This window comes from Mirounga leonina, unplaced genomic scaffold (genome assembly GCF_011800145.1).
Source record: "Mirounga leonina isolate KUSES-001 unplaced genomic scaffold, KU_Mleo_1.0 Mir_94, whole genome shotgun sequence".
NCBI classification, from domain to species: Eukaryota; Metazoa; Chordata; class Mammalia; order Carnivora; family Phocidae; genus Mirounga; species Mirounga leonina.
The window spans coordinates 58,505,536-58,524,809 of record NW_023270855.1 but is presented as its reverse complement, the minus strand read 5'-3'; the positions used below and the strand labels follow the sequence as shown (position 1 = coordinate 58,524,809).

Genomic DNA, 19,274 nt, shown 5'->3' with positions numbered 1-19,274 from the left:
AGGTCGGGGCGCAGGTGCATGATAGCGGCCGTGGGTGCAGGTGGGGGTGCAGGTGAGGGTGCAGGTGGGTGCGGGTGAGGGTGCGGGTGTAGGTAGGGGCGCAGGTGCATGATCGGGTCCGTGGGTGCAGGTGGGTGCGGGTGAGGGTGCAGGTGGGAGTGTGGGTGCGGGCGCAGATGAGGGCGCAGGTGCATGATCGGGGCCGTGGGTGCATGTGGGTGCAGGTGGGGGTGTGGGTGAGAGTGCGGGCGAGGGCGCGGGTGTAGGTCGGGGCGCGGGTGTATGTCGGGGCACAGGTGCATGATCGGGGCCGTGGGTGCAGGTGGGTGTAGGTGAGGGTGCGGGTGGGTGTACAGGTGGGGGTGCAGGTGAGGGCGCGGGTGCATGATCGAGGCCGTGGGTGCAGGTGGGTGCGGGTGGGTGCAGGTGGGTGCAGGTGGGGGTGCAGGTGGGGGTGCGGGTGAGGGCGCGGGTGGGGGTGCGGGTGGGGGCGCAGGTGTAGATCGGGGCGCAGGTGCATGATCGGGGCCGTGGGTGCAGGTGGGTGCGGGTGGGTGCGCGGGTGTAGGTCGGGGTGCAGGTGCATGATCGCGGCCATGGGTGCAGGTGGGTGTGCAGGTGGGGGTGCAGGTGAGGGTGCAGGAGGGTGCAGGCGCGGGTGTAGGTTGGGGCGCAGGTGCACGATCGCGCCCGTGGGTGCAAGTGGGTGCGGGTGGGGGTGCGGGTGAGGGTGCGGGTGTAGGTTTGGGCGCAGGTGCATGATCGGGGCCGTGGGTGCAGGTGGGTGCGGGTGGGTGCAGGTGGGGGTGCGGGTGTAGGTCGGGGCGCGGGTGCATGATCGCAGCCGTGGGTGCGGGTGCGGGTGGGGGTGGGGCGCGCAGGCAGGTCAATGACGTAGGTGCTAGAGGAGTAGGAACCAGAGGTGGTCCAGGACCTTCATCCTGATGAGGATGCTACATGCCTCCGTTTGCTCGTTTGCAAAATGGTGGCCTCACTGGCTTCCCCCTCCTGCTTCTTCAAACCCTCCCTGGCCTTCAGGACTGCAAGCTGCCATCCCCAGGAAACCTTCAGAAATAGTAAGGATGCGGCTGCCAGGCTCTACTCCCCCCACCCAAGCAGTGGCTCTGCCAGGACTCACCCCCTTCCACCAGCAGACCCCAGCCCCATGGGCTGCAAGCCATGGGACACCCATTTTACAGATGGGGAGATGGAGGCTTCGAGAGGTCCTGGGCCTGGGTTGAGGTCACACAGTGGCTCTGCCCTCCTCCCAGTCTCGGGGCTCCCTGGGCCCCAGGGGTGGCAGAAACCATGGGTGGGCAGGAAGCTGAGCCCCACTCACAGCCCTACATGGCAGGCATCCATTCAAGCTCTGTGTTGCCCACTGCCCACTGCCTGGGGTCCAGTGAGTGCGTGGAGGCCACCCTGCCCTGAGTCTAGGCAAGGAGGTGGCCCTACGCTGGGGTCTGGGCGGGGAGGTGGCCCTTCACTGGGGTCTGGGTGGGGAGGTGGCCCTTCGCTGGGGTCTGGGTGGGGAGGTGGCCTGGGCGGGGAGGTGGCCCTTCACTGGGGTCTGGGTGGGAAGGTGGCCCTTCGCTGGGGTCTGGGTGGGGAGGTGGCCCAACGCTGGGGTCTGGGCAGGGAGGTGGCCTGATGCTGGGGTCTGGGCGGGGAGGTAGCCTGATGCTGGGGTCTGGGCGGGGAGGTGGCCCTTCGCTGGGGTCTGGGCGGGGAGGTGGCCCTACGCTGGGGTCTGGGCGGGGAGGTGGCCCTACGCTGGGGTCTGGGTGGGGAGGTGGTCCTTAACTGGGCCACCCCCTCCTTCCCTCCGCCCACCCCTCTCATGCCAAACTAGGTGAAGCTCCTCCCATACTCTGCAGCTTGAACTGGCCCCCTGGTATCAGGACAAGGCCCCAGGAGGGTTGAGCTCAAGCCCGGTGTCCTGACCCCAGGCCCCCCACCCCTTGTACCGCAGACGGTCAGGGCCTCCTGGGCAGCTGTGGGGAGTCACGGAGGGGGCTATGCTCTGGGTGTCTCAGGGGCAGGGGGAACCAGTGAATGGGGGGCCAGGGGATGGCACCTGGATCCCTCAGCAACTCCATCCTGGTGGGTGTGGCGTCCAGGCCCACCTCTTGTGGACCCCAAGCCCACCTGGCCAAGGTCAGCATCACTCACCTGTTTGAAGTCAACGGCAATGCACGACCCAGAGGAGAAGCTCAAAGACACTGTCCTCCTTTGGGCGGGTGGGCACCGCCAGCAGGCCTGTAGGACCCCGTCACTCAACCTGCAGTAAACATTTATGGAGCGCCTACTGTTTACAAAGCCCCATGCTGATGCTGAGACACGGCCTGGCATACAACAGGCTTCGTGGGGACAGGGCCATCCAGACAGCCCCACAATCACCCTTTGGGCACACGGGACCACCCGTGCCTCCCAGCCTCACCCTGGCCATCCCCAGATACCTCATCCCCAGCCTTGCTGCCAACCTCACCCTACTTGGTCTTGGTGTAACTTCTACCCCTCTCTGGTTTACTGTTCCCCGTCGGGCTGTGTTTCCCCCAACTATACCTTCAGGCCTCCTCCCCCAACCCCAGGTCCCTCCAACCCTGAAAATCAACACCCCCCACCCCACCCCCATGCAGAGGCAGGATCCCCAGGGCCTAGCATAAGACCACGAATACAATTGGTACTCAATAAGTGTTTTGTAGGTGAATTAATGCCACAGTGACAAATGTTACGAAGGAGAGGCCCCGGGGCGCCTGGGTGGCTCAGTCGTTAAGCGTCTGCCTTCGGCTCCGGTCATGATCGCAGGGTCCTGGGATCGAGCCCCACATCAGGCTCCCTGATCAGCAGGGAGTCTGCTTCTCCCTCTCCCACTCCCCCTGCTTGTGTTCCTTCTCTCGCTGTGTCTCTGTGTCAAATAAATACAAAATCTTTAAAAAAAAAAAAAAAAAAAAGGAGAGGCCCGTGGTGTCAGAGAACATAAAACAGCCCTGGTGGGGTTTAGAGGGGTCAACAGGGCAGGATCCCTGGATGAAGTGACTTCCAGGTGGAGCCTGAGGGTGAGTGAGAGGGGCCAGGTGGAGGGGATAGCATGTACCAAGTCCTGGAAGAGGCCCTTTAGCGTGGGCAAGACGCGCATGGATGTGGGAAGCGGGCGGCCATGGGGCCTGGAGACAGCGCTCGACCCCAGCTGGACCTCCCCGCCACCCTCCATGCTCAGATGGGGGGGGGCCAGTGCCCCCGGCAGGACCAGCTGCTGCCCACAGCACCCAGTGCCTGCCCATGGCTGGGGCTTCCCGGGCACCCCCTCACCATTGCTCAGGTCCTGCAGGAGCCTTGGTCACATGGCCAGAGGGACTTCCGAGAGGCCTGGGTGCCCTGGAGCAGAAGGGACTCTAGGGACGGCCCGAGGGACAAAGGGTGGACAGGCAGCCCACTCAGCAGCTGCAGGTCGTGCTTGGAGTCCCCACCCGGAAGGGGGGTTTCAGTGGGGTGATGTAGGGGGCCACATATACAGTAAGAGGCCAATAAACACCTGCTCTCCTCTGGCCTCATCTCCCTCCTCGTCCACACATCCTAAAGAAAACTCCGGACTCAAATCATTTTACCCCTAAATGGCATGAGGCCACCCCCCGCCCCCTTTCCCTGACATAGACACATCCTGCCCACCTCAGCCCAGCCCGGGTGACCGACCGACCTGTCCACACCCTCCCTGGAGGACTCAGCAGCCCCTTGGCCTGCAGCTGCATCCTTCAGACCGTGGACCCCTTTGTGGTCCGGGACGGTACTGCACCCCCATGCTCCGACCTGTCCCTGTGTAGGACCTGCCCCTGAGCCACCACCCCCACAGATGCCCCAAGTGCAAGGGCCGACCACAAGCCCTGAGGTGGGAACTGTACACAAAGAATGGGCAGAAAGCTGCTTCCTCCCTGCCCTGCCCACAGGCAGCCCTTTGCCACCCCCACCCCTGCAGGGCTCTAGGAGCCCCGTACCCAGCCCCACGGCGACGTCAGGAGAAGTTGAAACTCCTCCCCAGGTTCCTGTCTGTCCTTCCTGGGTGGGAAGAGCGGCCAAGGGTCCCCAGCACCCCAGTCCCCAAGCCCCAAACTTGGGATGGGGGTGTTGGGGCAGAGGCCTGGAGATTGGGGGAGGGCCCAGGTCACAGTGGGTCTCACTTCCCGGATGCACACAGACGTGGGTGTTAATCCAGCCCTGCCAGGGTGGCCCTGGGCAAGTTGCTACCCATCTCTGTGCCTCAGTTTCCTTGTCTAGAAAATGGAGTCACCCCAGACGTTTCCCAGGACTGTCCACGGAGCCCCACCCTGGCCCTTGGGGCCCAGCTCTGTTTCCCAGCTCCCAGCACAGGGATCAGTCACCAAGGAGGCTTCCCGGAGGAGGTGGCAATGCCTGAGCTGACTGGATAGGAGTATAAGGAGTATAAGGAGAGGGCTGCCAGGCTCCGCATCAAGACAAGAGCATGAGGGAGCAAGGCCTGCAGTGTGGTTGGAAGGCAGCAAGGCAAGGAGAGCAGGGCCTGGAGGGGGTGGGCCTAGAAGAGCGGCCGGAGGCTGGGAAGAGTAAGAGTCCTTGGCCAGCTGTGGAGGGGGCGAGTGGTCACGGCAAGGAGGCCATCCAGGCTCATAGGGGACGCACAGAATCGGAAGGCAGCTCTTGATCAACTCTGCTGCCACCTGGTGGCAGCATGCACATTGGCGCAAGCGTGAGAAGCCCTCTTCTCAGCTCTGATGCGGGAGCTGACCACCGCAGGGGAGGGGTTTACGGTTTAGAGCAGCCGTGCCAGGGGCGAGCGTCGTGGTCCCATCCTGGGAAATATTGCTGATGAGTGTCAGGAGGATGTCAGGAATTCCCCGAATTTCCCAGGAGCCCAAGGCAGGGAAGTGGTTTCCATAAAAAGCCCAGAGGGACCTTTAGTGCCCAGAGAGGGGGGTAAATGAGGTTTGCGGGAGGGAATGAAGCCCACTGATGGGAACACAGAGACCAGAAAGCCAGCCCCCCGCCCCCCTGGTGTTTCCCGTGGGCTCATGCCTGTGATGCTGGATCAGGAGAGGTCTGCACGCCGCAAAGATCAGACCCCAGAAGGGGAGGCCTGGGGTGCTGGGGTGATTTGCTGGAGGTGGGCTGGGCTTGTGGCAATTTGGGGAACCACAAAACCACAGGGTGGAGGCCTCAGGGAGTGAGCGTCCCGGGAGGCCGAGGTCTGCACCCGGTGGGGCCACTCCCCACAGCTCACGGGTCCCCGGCTCCCGCGGTTGGGAAAGACACTCAAGTCATGTTCTTACTGTGGCATAACTCAGACCGAGTACAATGCACGCCGCCTGCAAGCCTCCGAGTCGCCGCCACTCGGGTCTGGAATTAGAGCCTCCCTGGCCCGCGCCCCTCAAGGCAGTCACCACCCTGCCCTCCTGAAGGCGGTTAATGGTTAACAACCCTCCCTCTTTCTTCTCTAAGGACTTTATAAACCTTCATTCATTTAATCCTTGCAACAACCCGGAGACAGAGCCTAGTGTTCAAGCTGTCGTTCTATAGATGAGGACACTGAGGCACGGAGGGGTAGAGTCGGTGGCCTGGACTGGTGCAGTAGGCAAGCAGCCACACGGGAATATGAACCCAAAGTCAACACACTTGACCACCACGACACGGATGAACGGAGTATACAGGTGGTGCTCAATTGATGCAGCTTTGGTTAAATCTGCTGTCCCTGCCAGAGCCACTTCCTCCAAAGACATGGCTGCCTCCACTCTCCCCCATCCCCAGACCGGAAAGGGGTGCTTGCTAAGTGCTCTATGGTCACTTTAACGAAGCGGGTTGGGGGGACCCTGCCAGGAGGGGAGGGGGCAGGACTGGTTGGTGTGCATCAGACCAAGGGAGGGATAAAGGGCGGACATTGAGCACCTGCTGTGTGCCGGGCTCTGGGACAGCAGGGCCGGCGTCCTCATCCCTGGAGAGTATGGGATTCGCTGGCCACAGGGGACAGTGAGGACCCCAGCCGTGGCCCCAGCTCTGGGCAGTCCCGGGGGCCCCGCCCGCCCATCCTGCAGATGGATCCGTTGGCTCCCTCCCCTGAACCTTGCCTGAGCCAGGAGAACGTTGCTTCTTGCGACAGCTGGGCCTGTTGTAGTTGGAGCATCCCGGGGGAGGCAGGAAGTGCAACAGGGGTCATGGGCTGGGGGCCGGGCCCTGGGGACCCCAGCTCCGTTCTCCGAGTTCTTCTGCTGCTCCAGGCAGGAGCGCCCCAACTAAGAGGAGGTTAGGTCCAGCCCGCAGGCCTGGGCTGGAATCCGGCAGTGCCGCTCAGGCAGGCAGGGGGCTCAGCCAGGCTCAGGGAGGTGGGGGTTGGGGCCTGCTTCCCAGAACTTCTGCCGGCGGCCGGATGGCAACCAGGCCCCGGCTGAGAGTTACAGCCAGGAAGGCTGGAGGGCCAGGCCCTGATCGGGAGGGGCTGCAGACCACCCTCCTGCTGGGAACCATGGGGCCTGGCGCCAACCCCAGGTCTCCTGGGGGGGGCGGTCACTGGACAGGAACTGATGGGGAGGCCCTCACTCTCTTCATCTCAGACGGGGACCCAGCAGCCCGGCCGCCCCTGTGGAATGTCAGGACAGTGCACGGTGTCCTGGGTAAACTGAGGCACGTGGGGACCCCAGCCAAGGTCCTTCAGGACTAGGGTGCCAGATTTCATAAAAACACAGGACGCCTAGTTATACGTGAATGTCAGGTAAACAGTGACTGATAGAGAAGTGTGTCCCGTGCAATATTTGGGAGCTACTTACTCTAAAAGAAATTTGTTTATCTGACCTTCCATTTAATCGTGCAGCCCTAGCGGAGACCCTGCTAGAGCCAACCTGGGCCCCTCGTGCCCCTCCTCCCACCCCCTCTTCCCACCACTCGCCCCCCCAGGGCGGGGGAGAGGAAGTGGGGACACGTGGCCCCACCGTGGGGCAACTGCAACGGCCTCCGGGCGTGGGGCTATAAGAGGGGCAGGTGGGCGCAGGGGGCAGAGACGCCAGAGCCCCGGCCCGGCCATGACTCCGAGCCGCAGCGCCTCCCGCCCCGCCCTCGTGCCCCTGCTGCTGGCCATGCTGCTGGCTGGTGAGTGGGGCCACATGTCTGTCCGTCTGTCTGTCCCTCTCCACTTGCCCTGGACCCTCACGGCCCCTCACCCTCGTGGGAAGGTGGCAGCCGGGACGAGGAGGCCCTTTTGCAGAGGAGGACGTGCGTTCTGAGTGGTCAAGCCGCCGAGGGAGCCCAGAGCCGGGGTTTGAACCAGAGGTCACGCTCTGGGGACCCCGAAGCCGTCAGGTCTCAGCCTGGCTGTGCCGGGTTGGGGTGCGGGGTGGTGGCAGGCCCCTTCTGCCCTCCGCGCCTCAGTTCCCTCCCCTGGGCCACAAGCCCGTGAGGAGCCCTAAGCCTGCTGTTAGGTCCAGGGGGCACTGGCCCCCGGGCTGGGCTCCTCCGTGGCGCTCACCGCCCCACCCCCACCCCGCGTCCTCAGGCCCGGCACTGGCCTCGGAGATCGTGGGTGGCCGCGCCGCCCAGCCCCACGCGTGGCCCTTCATGGTGTCCCTACAGCGGCGAGGAGGTCACTTCTGTGGTGCTACTCTCATTGCCCCCAACTTCGTCATGTCGGCTGCCCACTGCGTGAATGGTTTGTGAGTCACATGCCTACCCTCCTGGGAGCCCTGTCTCCACGTCTGTGTCACAGGGAGAGTGGGACCAGGAGCCCGAGGTCCTCCCAGGGGCCCGCCCCTGCCCGCCCCGTGCCCGCATCAGCGCACCTTCCCCACCGGGCCCCCCTGGGCTCTGGTGGGGCCCGGCTGAGCTCTGGGGGCCTCCCCACCACCAGGACCACCTCCAATCACCTCCTGCTTCCCCACCACCAGGACCACCTCCAATCACCTCCTGCCTCCCCACCACCAGGACCACCTCCAATCACCTCCTGCCTCCCCCTTGCTGCAGGAACTTCCGTTCGGTGGTGGCAGTGCTGGGGGCACATGACCTGGGGCAACGTGAGCCCACCAGGCAAACATTCGCCATCCAGCGGGTCTTTGAAAACGGCTTCGACCCCCAGAGGCTGCTGAACGACATCGTGATCCTCCAGGTGCGGAGCTGGGCAGGCCAGGCTGGGGATGCCCAAGAGGGGACCCGGCAGGTGCAGAGGCCCAGGGGCAGGATGCCTGGGGAGGGGGCCAGAGACTGGGGGACATGGTGGGGCCCCAGCTTTAAGTGGGTACACGACCCCGTTGTGCCTCAGTCTCCACCTCTGTAACAGGGGGAAATAAACCCCGCCTGGCAGGGCTGTTGAGAAATTAAATGAGATGGGGCGCCTGGGTGGCTCAGATGGTTGAGCGTCTGCCTTCGGCTCGGGTCATGATCCCAGGGTCCTGGGATCGAGAGTCCCGCATCGGGCTCTCTGCTCCTTGGGAGCCTGCTTCTCCCTCTGACCCTCTCCCCTCTCATGCTGTTTCTCTTTCGCTCGCTCGCTAAAAAATAAATAAAATCTTTAAAAAAAAAAAAAGAAATTAAATGAGATGATACGGGAAGCTCTGAGCCGTTGTCAATCAACAAACTGTTGTTATTTGTGTGGCCGAGCACAGGGACAGTTCCTGTCTTTGTGAAATGGGGCCAAACTCCCCCCATTCAGCTGGTGGGAGACGTAAGGGTGAAACCCTCCCTTCCCCACTGCTTGCAAAGTTATGATTAGCCTCTGGGAATGTTCTAGAACAAGGGTTTTATTGTCATTGCTGTTGCCCACAGTGTGTTTTATTGAGTACCCACTGTTTACTGCATTCAAGGCATGTCCAGAGATGCTCTGGGCCACTATGGTTGCTCCCACTGTAGAGATGGGGAAACTGAGGCTCGGGGCAAGGAGCACCTTGCAGGGTGGGTGTCCTGCTCCGTAAGATCCCAGGACCACGGTGATACCTCAGCTGGGGAAACTGAGGCCCAGGGAGGGGAGGGTCATGGCCACCACCCCCTGTGACGCTCTGACGCTCTGTCCCGCCCACCACAGCTCAACGGGTCAGCCACCATCAACAGGAACGTGCGGGTGGCCAGGCTGCCTGCCCAGAATCAAGGTGTGGGCAGTGGGGTGCCGTGCCTGGCCATGGGCTGGGGCCAGCTGGGCACGACCCGGCCACCGCCCAGGATCCTGCAGGAGCTCAACGTGACCGTGGTGACCACCCTCTGCCGCCGAGCCAACGTGTGCACGCTGGTGCCCCGTCGGCGGGCTGGCATCTGCTTTGTGCGTACCCCCCGCCCCCCGAGGCTCCACCCCACTCCCGCCTGGGCTGCAGCCGGAGTCCTGGAAGCCCAGCCTCCCAACCCCGTCTGTCTCCACAGGGGGACTCTGGCGGGCCACTGCTCTGCAACGGGCTGGTCCAGGGCATTGACTCGTTCATCCGCGGAAGCTGCGGCTCCGGGTTCTACCCGGACGCCTTTGCTCCAGTCGCACAGTTCGCAGACTGGATCAACTCCATCATCCGCCGCGGCCACGACCGCCCCTCCCTCCACCCGCGGGACCCGGCCAGCAGGACCGGCTAGGAAGAGCTGCCCCTGGCCCGGCCCTGCCCGCACTGCATCCTTCGCATCTCACACAATAAAAGCCCTCTCTGTTTTGTACGAACGTGTCCGGGTGTTCGGTGGTTGTTCAGCTGGGTATTGAACGTAGTCAGCAAAGTGTCTGGGGCATCTCATGAGTATGTTGTCACCAAAGAGCGGCCAATTCAGGGCGTTGGGGTAAGAAGGCCCTTCCCCCCCTCCACGAAAGGATGCCTGTTGCCATTCGGGTTCCCAGCGGATGACAGTGCTGCTGGCGGTGAGGGTACAGACTGGAGCCGCTGCTCACTGAGGGCCCCACGGCACAGGACCCGCGCTGGCTCCTTGCCCCGTTCACTCCGCTGGCCCTCTCTCCAGCCCTTGAGGCGGGTCCCATCAGTGCCCCATTTTACAGGTGAAGAAGTGGGGGTGCAGACCGGTGTGAAGCCGTGCTCAGGACCCTAGGTTTGAGCCCCAGCTCTGTGACTTTGGGCAACTTGCTCTCTTGCCCTCCCTTGAGCCTCTGTGTCCCTGCAGGGAGGGGAGGGGTCCGGGCCCCAGACCGGCCTCGGCCTCGTGACCCCCCCCCACTCCTGCTGGGGATCACCAGCCTGGGCTCTCCTGCAGGGTTCTGGCCTTTGGTGCTCCCTCTGCCTGCTGGGCTGCTCCCCGGTGGCTCCCCTCACCACACCTCCTCCCAGGTCCTGGCTGCTGAGAAGGTGTCTGCCCTGCAATTGCCCTTTCTTTTTTTTTTTTTTTTTTTTAAAGATTTTATTTATTTATTTGACAGAGACAGAGACAGCGAGAGCAGGAACACAAGCAGGGGGAGCAGGAGAGGGAGAAGCAGGCCTCCTGCTGAGCCAGGAGCCCGATGTGGGACTCGATCCCAGAACCCTGGGATCACGACCTGAGCCGAAGGCAGTCGCTTAACCAACTGAGCCACCCAGGCGCCCTGCAATTGCCCTTTCAACGGAACACTATACTATACCCTAGAGGTCTTTCCACGCCAACACAGCATCTGGGGGTATCCAGGGTTATTTACTGAACCGTCCTGTCTTGCTGAATCATTCCCAAATTTTGTTGCAAATCCCAACTCTTACATAATCTGGACTTCATACCCTAATGGGTTTTTGTTTGAAGTTCCTGATTTCAATAAGGAAACATGTTAGAATCTAACAAATCACACTGGTTATATTTTTTTTCTATTCTTCTCTGCGTATGAAATAGTCCACAGTGAAGAGGAAAGAAGTAGAAGGGAAAATATTGTGCAGTGTGTCCCCTGGAGTCCACCCCACCCTTGTGGTCCCAGCACTGCCCCCACCGTGGGTTCATGAGATGTTGATCCATGATCCCCATCTTATAAAGGGCCATGTAACCCACCTTGTGCTCATCAGAACCTGACATCCCTTGCTCACAGTGATTGGTTTGGGAGGGGACATGCGATCGAAGCTAAGCTAATCAGACACAGCCTTGAGAAGCTGGCTGGAATGAAGGGGGATTCTGGGGAAGGGCCCACTGAGCCACTGGGCTGAGTCTGGGGCCTCTGGGCCCACAACAGGGGAGCCTGGTGAGGAGAAAAGCCACCAAGGAGGAGAGGAGAAACCAGAGACAGAGAAACCTAATATTGTTCAGGCCCCTGGATCAAGCCACACCTGAAGGGAGACCCTGAAATTTCCATTTAAATTTCCTTGTTGAAAACTCCACCAAGTTCAACTTGATTTTTCTTTTTCTTTTTCTTTTTAAAAAAGATTTTATTTATTTATTTGAGAGAGAGAGAGTCCGAGCAGGGGGAAAGGCAGAGGGAGCGGGAGAAGCAGACTCCCCACTGAGCAGGGAGCCCGACGCTGGGCTCGATCCCAGGACCCTGGGATCATGACCTGAGCCGAAGGCAGTCGCTTCACCGACTGAGCCCCCCAGGCGCCCCTCAAGCTGGTTTTTCTGTCTTCCCAGCTGCCCCTACACACCACCTTTCTAATACTCTGCTTGCTGGGGTATCAGGCCCCAGAGTCACGGAGGACAAGAACCTCAGGTGACCTTCTTCCCACCCCCACCCAACTTCTTGGGGGAGGAAGAGAAAGGAGGGAGGGGCAGAAAAACGAGGAAGTTGGTTGTTTACAAGCTGTAGCCTCCAGGTCCTGTTGCAAAACTCTGGGGCTGGAAGGGCACTCTGGGGAGACTGGGCTGGCAGGGTAGGGTGCTGAAGGGTAGGTCGTCCTGTTCTGCTTTCTGCCCGTCCTAAGGGTACTGCCACACGAGGGCCAGTCCTGGATCAGGCACCTCCAACTGCCTGTGTGGTCTTGGTGTGGAGCCGTGAGGGAGCTTAAGCCCGGCGCCGCCGAGGAGGGTGGAAGCGGGGCAGGCAGGTTTCGCTTTCCCCAGCTGGACTGCTGCCCACCCAACAGACAGGGCCTGCGGGGGAACCGCCCCCAGCCAGGTTCGTACAAGTGCCCCCCAGGCTCCGGCCACACCGCAGCAACATGGCAGACCGTCTGGTGCATCTCGTCACTCTGGTCCTCCTAGGAGCAGCCGCATGTGGTGAGTGGACCTGGGACGAAGGGACAGTGGGAGCCACCAGTCTGGGGGGCAGTGAGCCCTCCCCCCCCATCCCCCGGCTCCACTAGGTGGGCAGGAAGGGGGACAGGATCCACGTGCATGGAAGGCTCTGAAAGTCTAGGAATTTTCAGAACTTCCAATGTGAGACCTGAGCTTTCCCCTCAGTGAGGATCCGCAGCTGCGCGGGGCAGGACCGGCGGCCAGCGAAGCCAGCGCCGCCTGGACCGCAGCCCCCCGTGGCTCCCGTTTGCCTTGAAGCTGTTAGGCGCAGTGTGTAGGCCGGATTTGCCCCAGACCCCACCACTCCCCATCATTCTGTCCGCTGGCTGTGCTCCCTGGCCCCTGCGCAGTTCGCCCCTCTGGTGGGTAGAATGCCAGGCCTGAGCGGGCTGCGGTGGCCCGGGTGCAGGAGCGAGGTGTGCGGGCTCGCCTCCGGCCAGCGCTGAAGCGCTCACGCCCACCTGCCCGTCCCCAGCGGCGCAGCCTCGCGGGCGGATCCTGGGCGGCCGCGAGGCCGTGTCCCACGCGCGGCCCTACATGGCGTCGGTGCAGGTGAACGGCAAGCACGTGTGCGGCGGCTTCCTGGTGTCCGAGCAGTGGGTGCTGAGCGCAGCGCACTGCCTGGAGGACGCGTGAGTGGCCTGGAGAGAGGCAGAGAGCGCGGGAGGCGGTTTGGCTGGGGTGGGGACGTGGCTCTGATGCGGACCCCACTCCCAGGGCGGACGGGAAGGTGCAGGTGCTCCTGGGCGCACACTCCCTGTCGCAGCCGGAGCCCTCCAAGCGCCTGTACGACGTGCTCCGCGCAGTGCCCCACCCAGACAGCCGGCCCGACACAATCGACCACGACCTCCTCCTGCTGAAGGTCAGCCAAGTCCAGCCGCAACCCCTCCTGCCGCACGCACCCCCGCCCATCCCCGCCCTGACGCTCGCTTCCGCCCCATCCCGCAGCTGTCAGATAAGGCCGAGCTGGGTCCCGCCGTGCAGCCCCTGGCCTGGCAGCGCGAGGACCGCGACGTGGCGGCCGGCACGCTCTGCGACGTGGCCGGCTGGGGTGTGGTCACCCACGCGGGCCGCCGGCCGGACCGCCTGCAGCACCTGCTCCTGCGGGTGCTCGACCGCGCCACCTGCAACCTGCGCACGTACCACGACGGCACCATCACCGAGCGCATGATGTGCGGGGAGAGCAACCGCCGGGACACCTGCAAGGTGCGCCGGGGAGCGGGGCCATCGAGGGGGCGGGGCGTGCGGCGAGGAGGGCCCGGGGGCGGGGCGGGGCCGAGGTCCGGACTGCTGGGGAGGAGAGGGAGGGCTACTGGCGGAGAGAGCCGGGCGCGGGGTCGGGGGCGCGGGGCGCGACGCAGCGCTCACGGCCCGCCCCCACAGGGCGACTCCGGGGGCCCACTGGTGTGCGGCGGCGTGGCCGAAGCCGTGGTCACTTCGGGCTCGCGCGTGTGCGGCAACCGCAAGAAGCCCGGCATCTACACGCGCGTGGCGAGCTACGCGGCCTGGATCGACGGTGTGCTGGCCGAGGGCGCGGCCGCCTGAGGAGGCCCCGGGGGGCGGCGGTCACGGGGTCGAGCAATAAAAGTCCTGTCCTGCAAGCGCCCCGCCTGCACTGAGCACGCCGGCCGCGGGGGACGGGGACCCGAGGGCGGCGAGGACGCGGCTCCACGCTTCGGCCGCAGGGGGGCGCCCCGACTCTTCCACCCGGGGTGGGGGAGGGGCTTACGTCCCAGGTGCCCCTTCCGCTCCCGCGGACGTCCGGCCCTCTGTCCGGCCTCCCAAGCGGGGCGGGAGGGCCCACTGTGTGCGAGGCCCTGCTCTGGGCTGAGCTTTAGGTACACAGACCCTCTGAAGTCAGTCGTGTTCTTGGGACCCAGGTCCCACATCGGGAAACTGAGGCTCAGAGGCTTCGTGACTCCCCTGAGATCCGAGGAAGCTCCCGGCAAAGCCTGGATCCGACCCCAGAACCACAGCACCTGCGCTCGGGGTCATCGCCAGGTGCTCTGAGGTTCACAGAGTAAGTTAGGTGGATGGGTGTCCCAGAGCAGCCATACTGACGGGCGCCCTGGGCCTCAGTTTACCCTTCTGGGCAACGACAAGGAGGTCGGAGGGCAGAACCCAGGCCCTGAGGCCCTTTGCCATCTCCCACCTGGATGAGGAGCCACTGAGACCCAGCACCCGCTAGGCCCCAGGTGTCCAGCTTGGCCCACAGAGGGGTTCATGACTTCCCTTTTGTTGAAAAGGAGACTGAGGGTCTGAGAGGTGAAGTCATGGGCCCCACTGGGGGTTGGGGAATTGGGACTGGAACCTGTGGCCATGTTTTACTTTCCTACTACAGGATGTTCACCTTGGAGTCATACGCTCATTCGTACACAAGCGCTTACTGAGCACCTACTGTGTGCTCAGCCCTGCTCGTAATAACTTAGTCCAGGCGTGGCTGCAGGGGCTCCAGAATGAGGGGACCCAGACCCCACCTCTTGACGGGAGTCATGTTCACGTCATAAAACCACAACTTAACCTTAAACCCATGATGTGACTGCAGAACGGACCCGTTGTTCTAAAACAAGTAACCAGCTTAAAAAGTAGGACTTGAGAGAGACAATGGCTAAAGAGGACGGGGCCCAGTGAAGGGTGTGGAGGGCCAAGCAGAAGCATGAGGTTCATGAGCCCTGAACCTCAAGCACGCAGACGGCACAGCAGTGGGGGCTGGGCACCATCCGGGGGGAAGGACCCCACGGAGCTCGCCTCCAGGGAGAAGAGCTGTCTTCCCTGCTCCCCAAAACTGTCCCCGACTCTGCCCTACATGTGAGGTAGACTAAAAATCTGCCCATCTTCCCCCACTGGCTCACGGATGGCTCTGTCCATCAGCAGTGCCCACTCACCCAGGTACGCCTCGACCAGGGGAGGCTGCCCTTGGGGTCCCCGTGTCACTAAAGGGAGACCAGGCAGTGGTGACCAGCAGGGTGGGAGGCAAGACGGGCAGCAGGAGCCCGCCAACTCAGTCAAGGGCCGGCTCCCCACCTCCACGCCTGCCCCCAGCGCTGGCCCGCAAATGCCAAGTCCCCGCAGAAAGCGTCGGCTCCAACCGCAGGCCCTCCTGGGCAACACGGGCCCAGCCAGGTAATGGGGCTCACAGAGCTCCCCCCCCAGCGCACACGCAGCATTTACCTCCCGGGGGCATCCACCTGGCCTGCCCTCCCTGAGCCTTCCAGCAGGAAAACAAGAGAATCAATTAGCGCTCCACAGGCAGGGCACGCTGTCTGGAGGCCTGGGGAGCAGGACATAATTGGGAAAAGTGCTTGTTGGCAGAAGGTGGAACCCCTGGGGGGACCAGGCCTGAGCTTCCAGAAACCCAGGGGCCTCGGTGGGGGGGGAGGGCGGGGGGGGGAAGATGATCGAGTGGGGAGGCAGGGAAAAAGGATATAGACACACACATCAACAGAAGCCCACCCACTGTGCCCGGCCCGCGACTCCCTGCAGGAACCTGTGACTAACACACAGTAGGTGCTCCATAAATGTTGACAGCAAGACAGTGACACGCGGGCACAGGAGCCCAGAACTGGGGGGCGGGGACGGGGAAGGGCAGCACCCGGCGCCGACTTGACACCTGTGACCGGCAGGACATTTATTGGGCCTGCTGAGGTCAGAACCAGATGCGCTGGCAGGAGCAGGTGAGGAGACGGAAGCAGGTGTCCCGGCGGCTGTCACTGGCAGCACCCACGCAGATGCCCGGCAGCTCACAGGTTTGCGTGGCACATTCTGAAGAACGGAGGCCCGGGGCATCTCGGACCCTCGGAGCCAGGATCTGGGGCACCCAGAGGGGCCGCTGAGGCCTGGGCGTCCAGGGAGGGCACCACGCGTGCTGTGGTCCTGAGCCCGTGAGATCCACAGGCCTGTCTCGGTCACCACCTGGCACAGGTGGACAGGTGGCTGGGTCCCTCCACCCCGGATCCACCATAAGGCTTCGAGGGAGAGAAAGCAGTCCCGACGGGGCCGCGGGGCACCAACGTGAGGCTTCAGGCCACGTGCTCCCCTGCCCCGTCCAGTGATGGGGCCCGGAAAGCCAACTTCCAGGATGCCTATTTCGCAAAGCACCCGATGAAGGTCTGGAGTGTGTGGAATGCCGTGTCACCAGCGAGGGCCCTGGTCAGGGGTAGCTGAGGGGCACCCGCCGCCACAGACCACCACACAGGCAGTTCTTAATCCAGCGCTGCTCCCACTGTTTGACAGCTGTCGTCTTATTGGGTGACCTGAGCATGGTGACGCAGCCGCACCTGGGGGCAGAGCCGGGCAGGTGAGCCCTGGCTGGGCTGTCCTCCCACCTGCCACTGGGCCTTGGCACATGCTGCTCCCCCCCCCCAAGAGTGCTGTTCCCGGCACCCCCCCAACGCCGAGCTGGCTCCTCCACATCCTTCCACCCCAGCTCAGGCATCGCCCCCTCACCTCCATGAGCAGATGAGGTGGGGTTGTGGGGTTTTTGAGGCTCGGCCGCCCCCTAGCAGCAGTGACCCCAGGAACCACAACCCGCATCCAGGATTCTCTGGCAACAACTGGGGCCGTATTTGCACAGGGCCCATGCTTCGTTTCTGTATTGTCGGGCTCCTGAGCGCCCCCCCAGGGCAGCCGCAAGCTGCGTGCTCACCCATGCCCAGACATTTGCTCACTGCCAGTGCCCGAGGCGGGGACACCTGGCAGCCTGTGGGGGAGGCACTCCCGTGACCCATGTCGACGGAGCGGGTCCGAGGTGGGCAGCGCTCACCTGGTGCAGGCCTTGCACTCCTCCGTGGGGTAGGCTCCCAGGTGCAGCCTCCGCAGGTGGTCGATCTTGGGCTGGCCCGGTGCCCTGGCGGACGAGAGAGAACGTGCGCGGCTCAGGCGTCCATGCGCACATGTGCGCTCACGCGCGCACACAGACACACACCTCCCTCTGACGTGCCCGCCCTCCGCCTGCAGACACAGCAGCGCTGGGAGGCACGGGAGAACCCATGGGAGGGGACCTGGGGGCTGGGCAGGAGTGTACTAGTATTAAATACATCTAAGCTTTCCAGAACAATGAATTTAAGACCTCCTTGTGGGGGCACCTGGGTGGCTCAGTCGTTAAGCGTCTGCCTTCAGCTCAGGTCATGATCCCGGGGTCCTGGGATCGAGCCCCGCATCGGGCTCCCTGCTCAGCAGGAGGCCTGCTTCTCCCTCTCCCACTCCCCCTGCTTGTGTTCCCTCTCTCGCTGTGTCTTTCTCTGTCAAATAAACAGTCTTTAAAAACAAAACAAAACACCTCCTTGTGATCAACCCCCTCTTAAAAGTTTTTCCTGAAAGCCAAGCACAAATGAAAACCTGGTACTTATCAAGCGGTCCCTCCCGTTATGAGACAAGAAAGATGCCAGAAGCTTGCAGAGCCCAATGCCCGAAATATTTCACCTAAAGGGGGCCGTACGGGGCTAACTGTCTTCGTTTGGCTCATCTGCGTTTTCTGAAATTTCCACCCAAAGTAACAGATGCGTGGGGAATTCACGCGAGTCTGTCACGTGAGTGTCTGAAATGGAGAAGCATCTTGCATGACCTCGGATCAGTGCATCTTTCCTGCCTAAAGAGCGGGGACGAAACCCTGCCCCAGGTGCTGCTGGGCAGTAGGGCTGACCCCACCCACGCGTTCCAACGGCAGCTGCCCAGGGCAGGTTCCGGAGGTTGCCTCTCGCCCCGAGAGCACCCTGCCTGATGCTGTGGTTTGTCCACCCAGGGCCCTGGGCCACACTATAGTGTCTGCACTATGCTCTTCCACAGGAGGCCAGGGGCCGCGCAGGACATGCTTGAGCTCCACAGGGGCTGGGGCCTGAGTCAGACACCGGCCACGCGACACTCCACGCAGGGGGAGACTGGAGGAACGGTGACGCACACAGATGCCCAAGTGCAGGCATGGATAGGCGGGCGGCAGGGCCATCACCGGCCGAGCGAGGATGTCTCCCGGGGCCAGCGTCACGATCAAGGCCAGAGAGCGGCGGCTGGCCCGGCGCAGGCGGAGGCCGTGGGGCAGAGGCGGCACGCACCTGACAAGGCCGTCCAGCTGCAGGGTGCTGGCGCTGGCGGGCAGCGTGGGGGCCCTGCCGAAGTGCAGGCGCAGAGGCTGCTTGGGCTGCAGGCGGCTGACCAGGCCGTCGCTGACGGGCAGCCAGTCCAGGCTGGGGATGAGCAGCTGGCTGGGCAGCAGGCAACACTCATCCACAAGGGCCTCATCCGGCTCGCTCGTGGGGCCCTCGTCACGGCCTGCGGGGAGGGGACCACGGGGATGCACTGCCGGCCGCAGAGCGCCAGGCTCCCCGACTAACGAGCACGCAGTGAGCCCTCGGCTCCCTTCCTGGCATCAGGGATCCAGCGACATGAGACAGCAGACGGTGCTGTCGCTCCATGAGCATCTGTGCTGGGCACTGGGAACCATGATAGTCTGACCTGGGGGCTGGTATTTGGGGGCTGGGGACTTGTATGGTGGCAGGGGGACGAGGGCTGGGGGCGGGGTCTTACAGCAGATCCACAGCTTGGTGAGCAGGCGGAAGAGCAGCGACATGCTGTCCTGGGTGTCTGAGGTGGCCGTGTACACGGGCAGGCAGCTGGGCTTCAGCAGGCCCCAGATGCGGATGACGACCATCAGCTCCCGCAGCATGCCCAGCGAGGTGCCGTCCCGCAGGAAGCTGTGGCCCGGCCGCAGCGGGGAGCCCTACAGGGAGAGGCACTCGGGCTGTACGCCTAAGTGTGTGCAGGATTCCGGGACCTCAGCGTGCGGGGAAACAGGCCAGGGCAGCCCCGGGCACTGGGCCACCGGCATTCCAGAAGCAGAGTCAGCGACTCCAGCAACCAGCCACCGTGCGGTGCCAGGAGGAGGCAGCGAAGCGGTTACCCCTGGCAGCCAACGCGTGGGGAAGGGGAAGAGGGATTTCAAATCATCCTGGGAGGGGCAGAAGATTTAAATGTGGGGCAGGAGATGCACTCGGCCACTCTGGTGGCCTGGAGTCGGGGCGGGTGTGGGGCTTACTCCTGTGCACAAGCCCCGGGGGAAGGTGGGTGCACACAGCTCACTTCCCCTGAACTCTGGGGGGACAGGGCGGGGGAACTGCTGCAGAAAGGGGCGGGGCGCTGCTGCAGAGGGGGGGCAGGCCAGGACCCAGGGGGCGGGG

The 19,274-nt window shown here is 63.2% G+C and overlaps 3 protein-coding genes across 4 annotated transcripts in view; 2 read left to right on the top strand and 1 right to left on the bottom strand.

Moving 5' to 3' along the window:
- Positions 1 to 6,778: 6,778 nt before the first annotated feature.
- On the top strand, positions 6,779 to 9,632 carry LOC118005404 (neutrophil elastase-like). The gene is made up of 5 exons (XM_034997349.1): positions 6,779 to 7,107; positions 7,511 to 7,667; positions 7,975 to 8,116; positions 9,029 to 9,259; positions 9,358 to 9,632. Exons 1-5 carry the CDS (start codon positions 7,041 to 7,043, stop codon positions 9,556 to 9,558), a joined length of 798 nt encoding a protein of 265 aa, XP_034853240.1. The 5' UTR covers positions 6,779 to 7,040; the 3' UTR covers positions 9,559 to 9,632.
- A 2,072-nt stretch (positions 9,633 to 11,704) lies between these two features.
- CFD (complement factor D) lies at positions 11,705 to 13,707 on the top strand. The gene is made up of 5 exons (XM_034996704.1): positions 11,705 to 12,087; positions 12,581 to 12,737; positions 12,823 to 12,967; positions 13,054 to 13,311; positions 13,489 to 13,707. Exons 1-5 carry the CDS (start codon positions 12,030 to 12,032, stop codon positions 13,648 to 13,650), a joined length of 780 nt encoding a protein of 259 aa, XP_034852595.1. The 5' UTR covers positions 11,705 to 12,029; the 3' UTR covers positions 13,651 to 13,707.
- Positions 13,708 to 15,518: 1,811 nt separating this feature from the next.
- MED16 (mediator complex subunit 16) overlaps positions 15,519 to 19,274 on the bottom strand; it is a 13,177-nt gene continuing 9,421 nt past the window's right edge. Inside the window, exons 12-15 of one of the 2 annotated variants that reach the window (XM_034996702.1) lie at positions 18,625 to 18,817; positions 18,153 to 18,369; positions 16,868 to 16,951; positions 15,519 to 16,382 (exon numbers count right to left, since the gene is read on the bottom strand). In XM_034996702.1, the coding sequence (XP_034852593.1) occupies positions 16,256 to 16,382; positions 16,868 to 16,951; positions 18,153 to 18,369; positions 18,625 to 18,817 (621 nt within the window). In that variant the 3' untranslated portion in view covers positions 15,519 to 16,255. The remainder of the gene's footprint in view (positions 16,383 to 16,867; positions 16,952 to 18,152; positions 18,370 to 18,624; positions 18,818 to 19,274) is intronic. The other variant, XM_034996703.1, reaches the window with a different exon arrangement.

Excerpts from the sequence above, each read along its gene's own strand:
- LOC118005404 (XM_034997349.1), top strand. The coding sequence starts at position 7,041 with ATGACTCCGAGCCGCAGCGCCTCCCGCCCCGCCCTCGTGCCCCTGCTG. Across the intron at positions 7,108-7,510 it reads GCTGGCCATGCTGCTGGCTG|GCCCGGCACTGGCCTCGGAG; the intron begins GTGAGTGGGGCC and ends CCGCGTCCTCAG. Across the intron at positions 8,117-9,028 it reads ACGACATCGTGATCCTCCAG|CTCAACGGGTCAGCCACCAT; the intron begins GTGCGGAGCTGG and ends CGCCCACCACAG.
- CFD (XM_034996704.1), top strand. The coding sequence starts at position 12,030 with ATGGCAGACCGTCTGGTGCATCTCGTCACTCTGGTCCTCCTAGGAGCA. Across the intron at positions 12,738-12,822 it reads GCGCACTGCCTGGAGGACGC|GGCGGACGGGAAGGTGCAGG; the intron begins GTGAGTGGCCTG and ends CCCCACTCCCAG. Across the intron at positions 12,968-13,053 it reads ACGACCTCCTCCTGCTGAAG|CTGTCAGATAAGGCCGAGCT; the intron begins GTCAGCCAAGTC and ends CCCATCCCGCAG.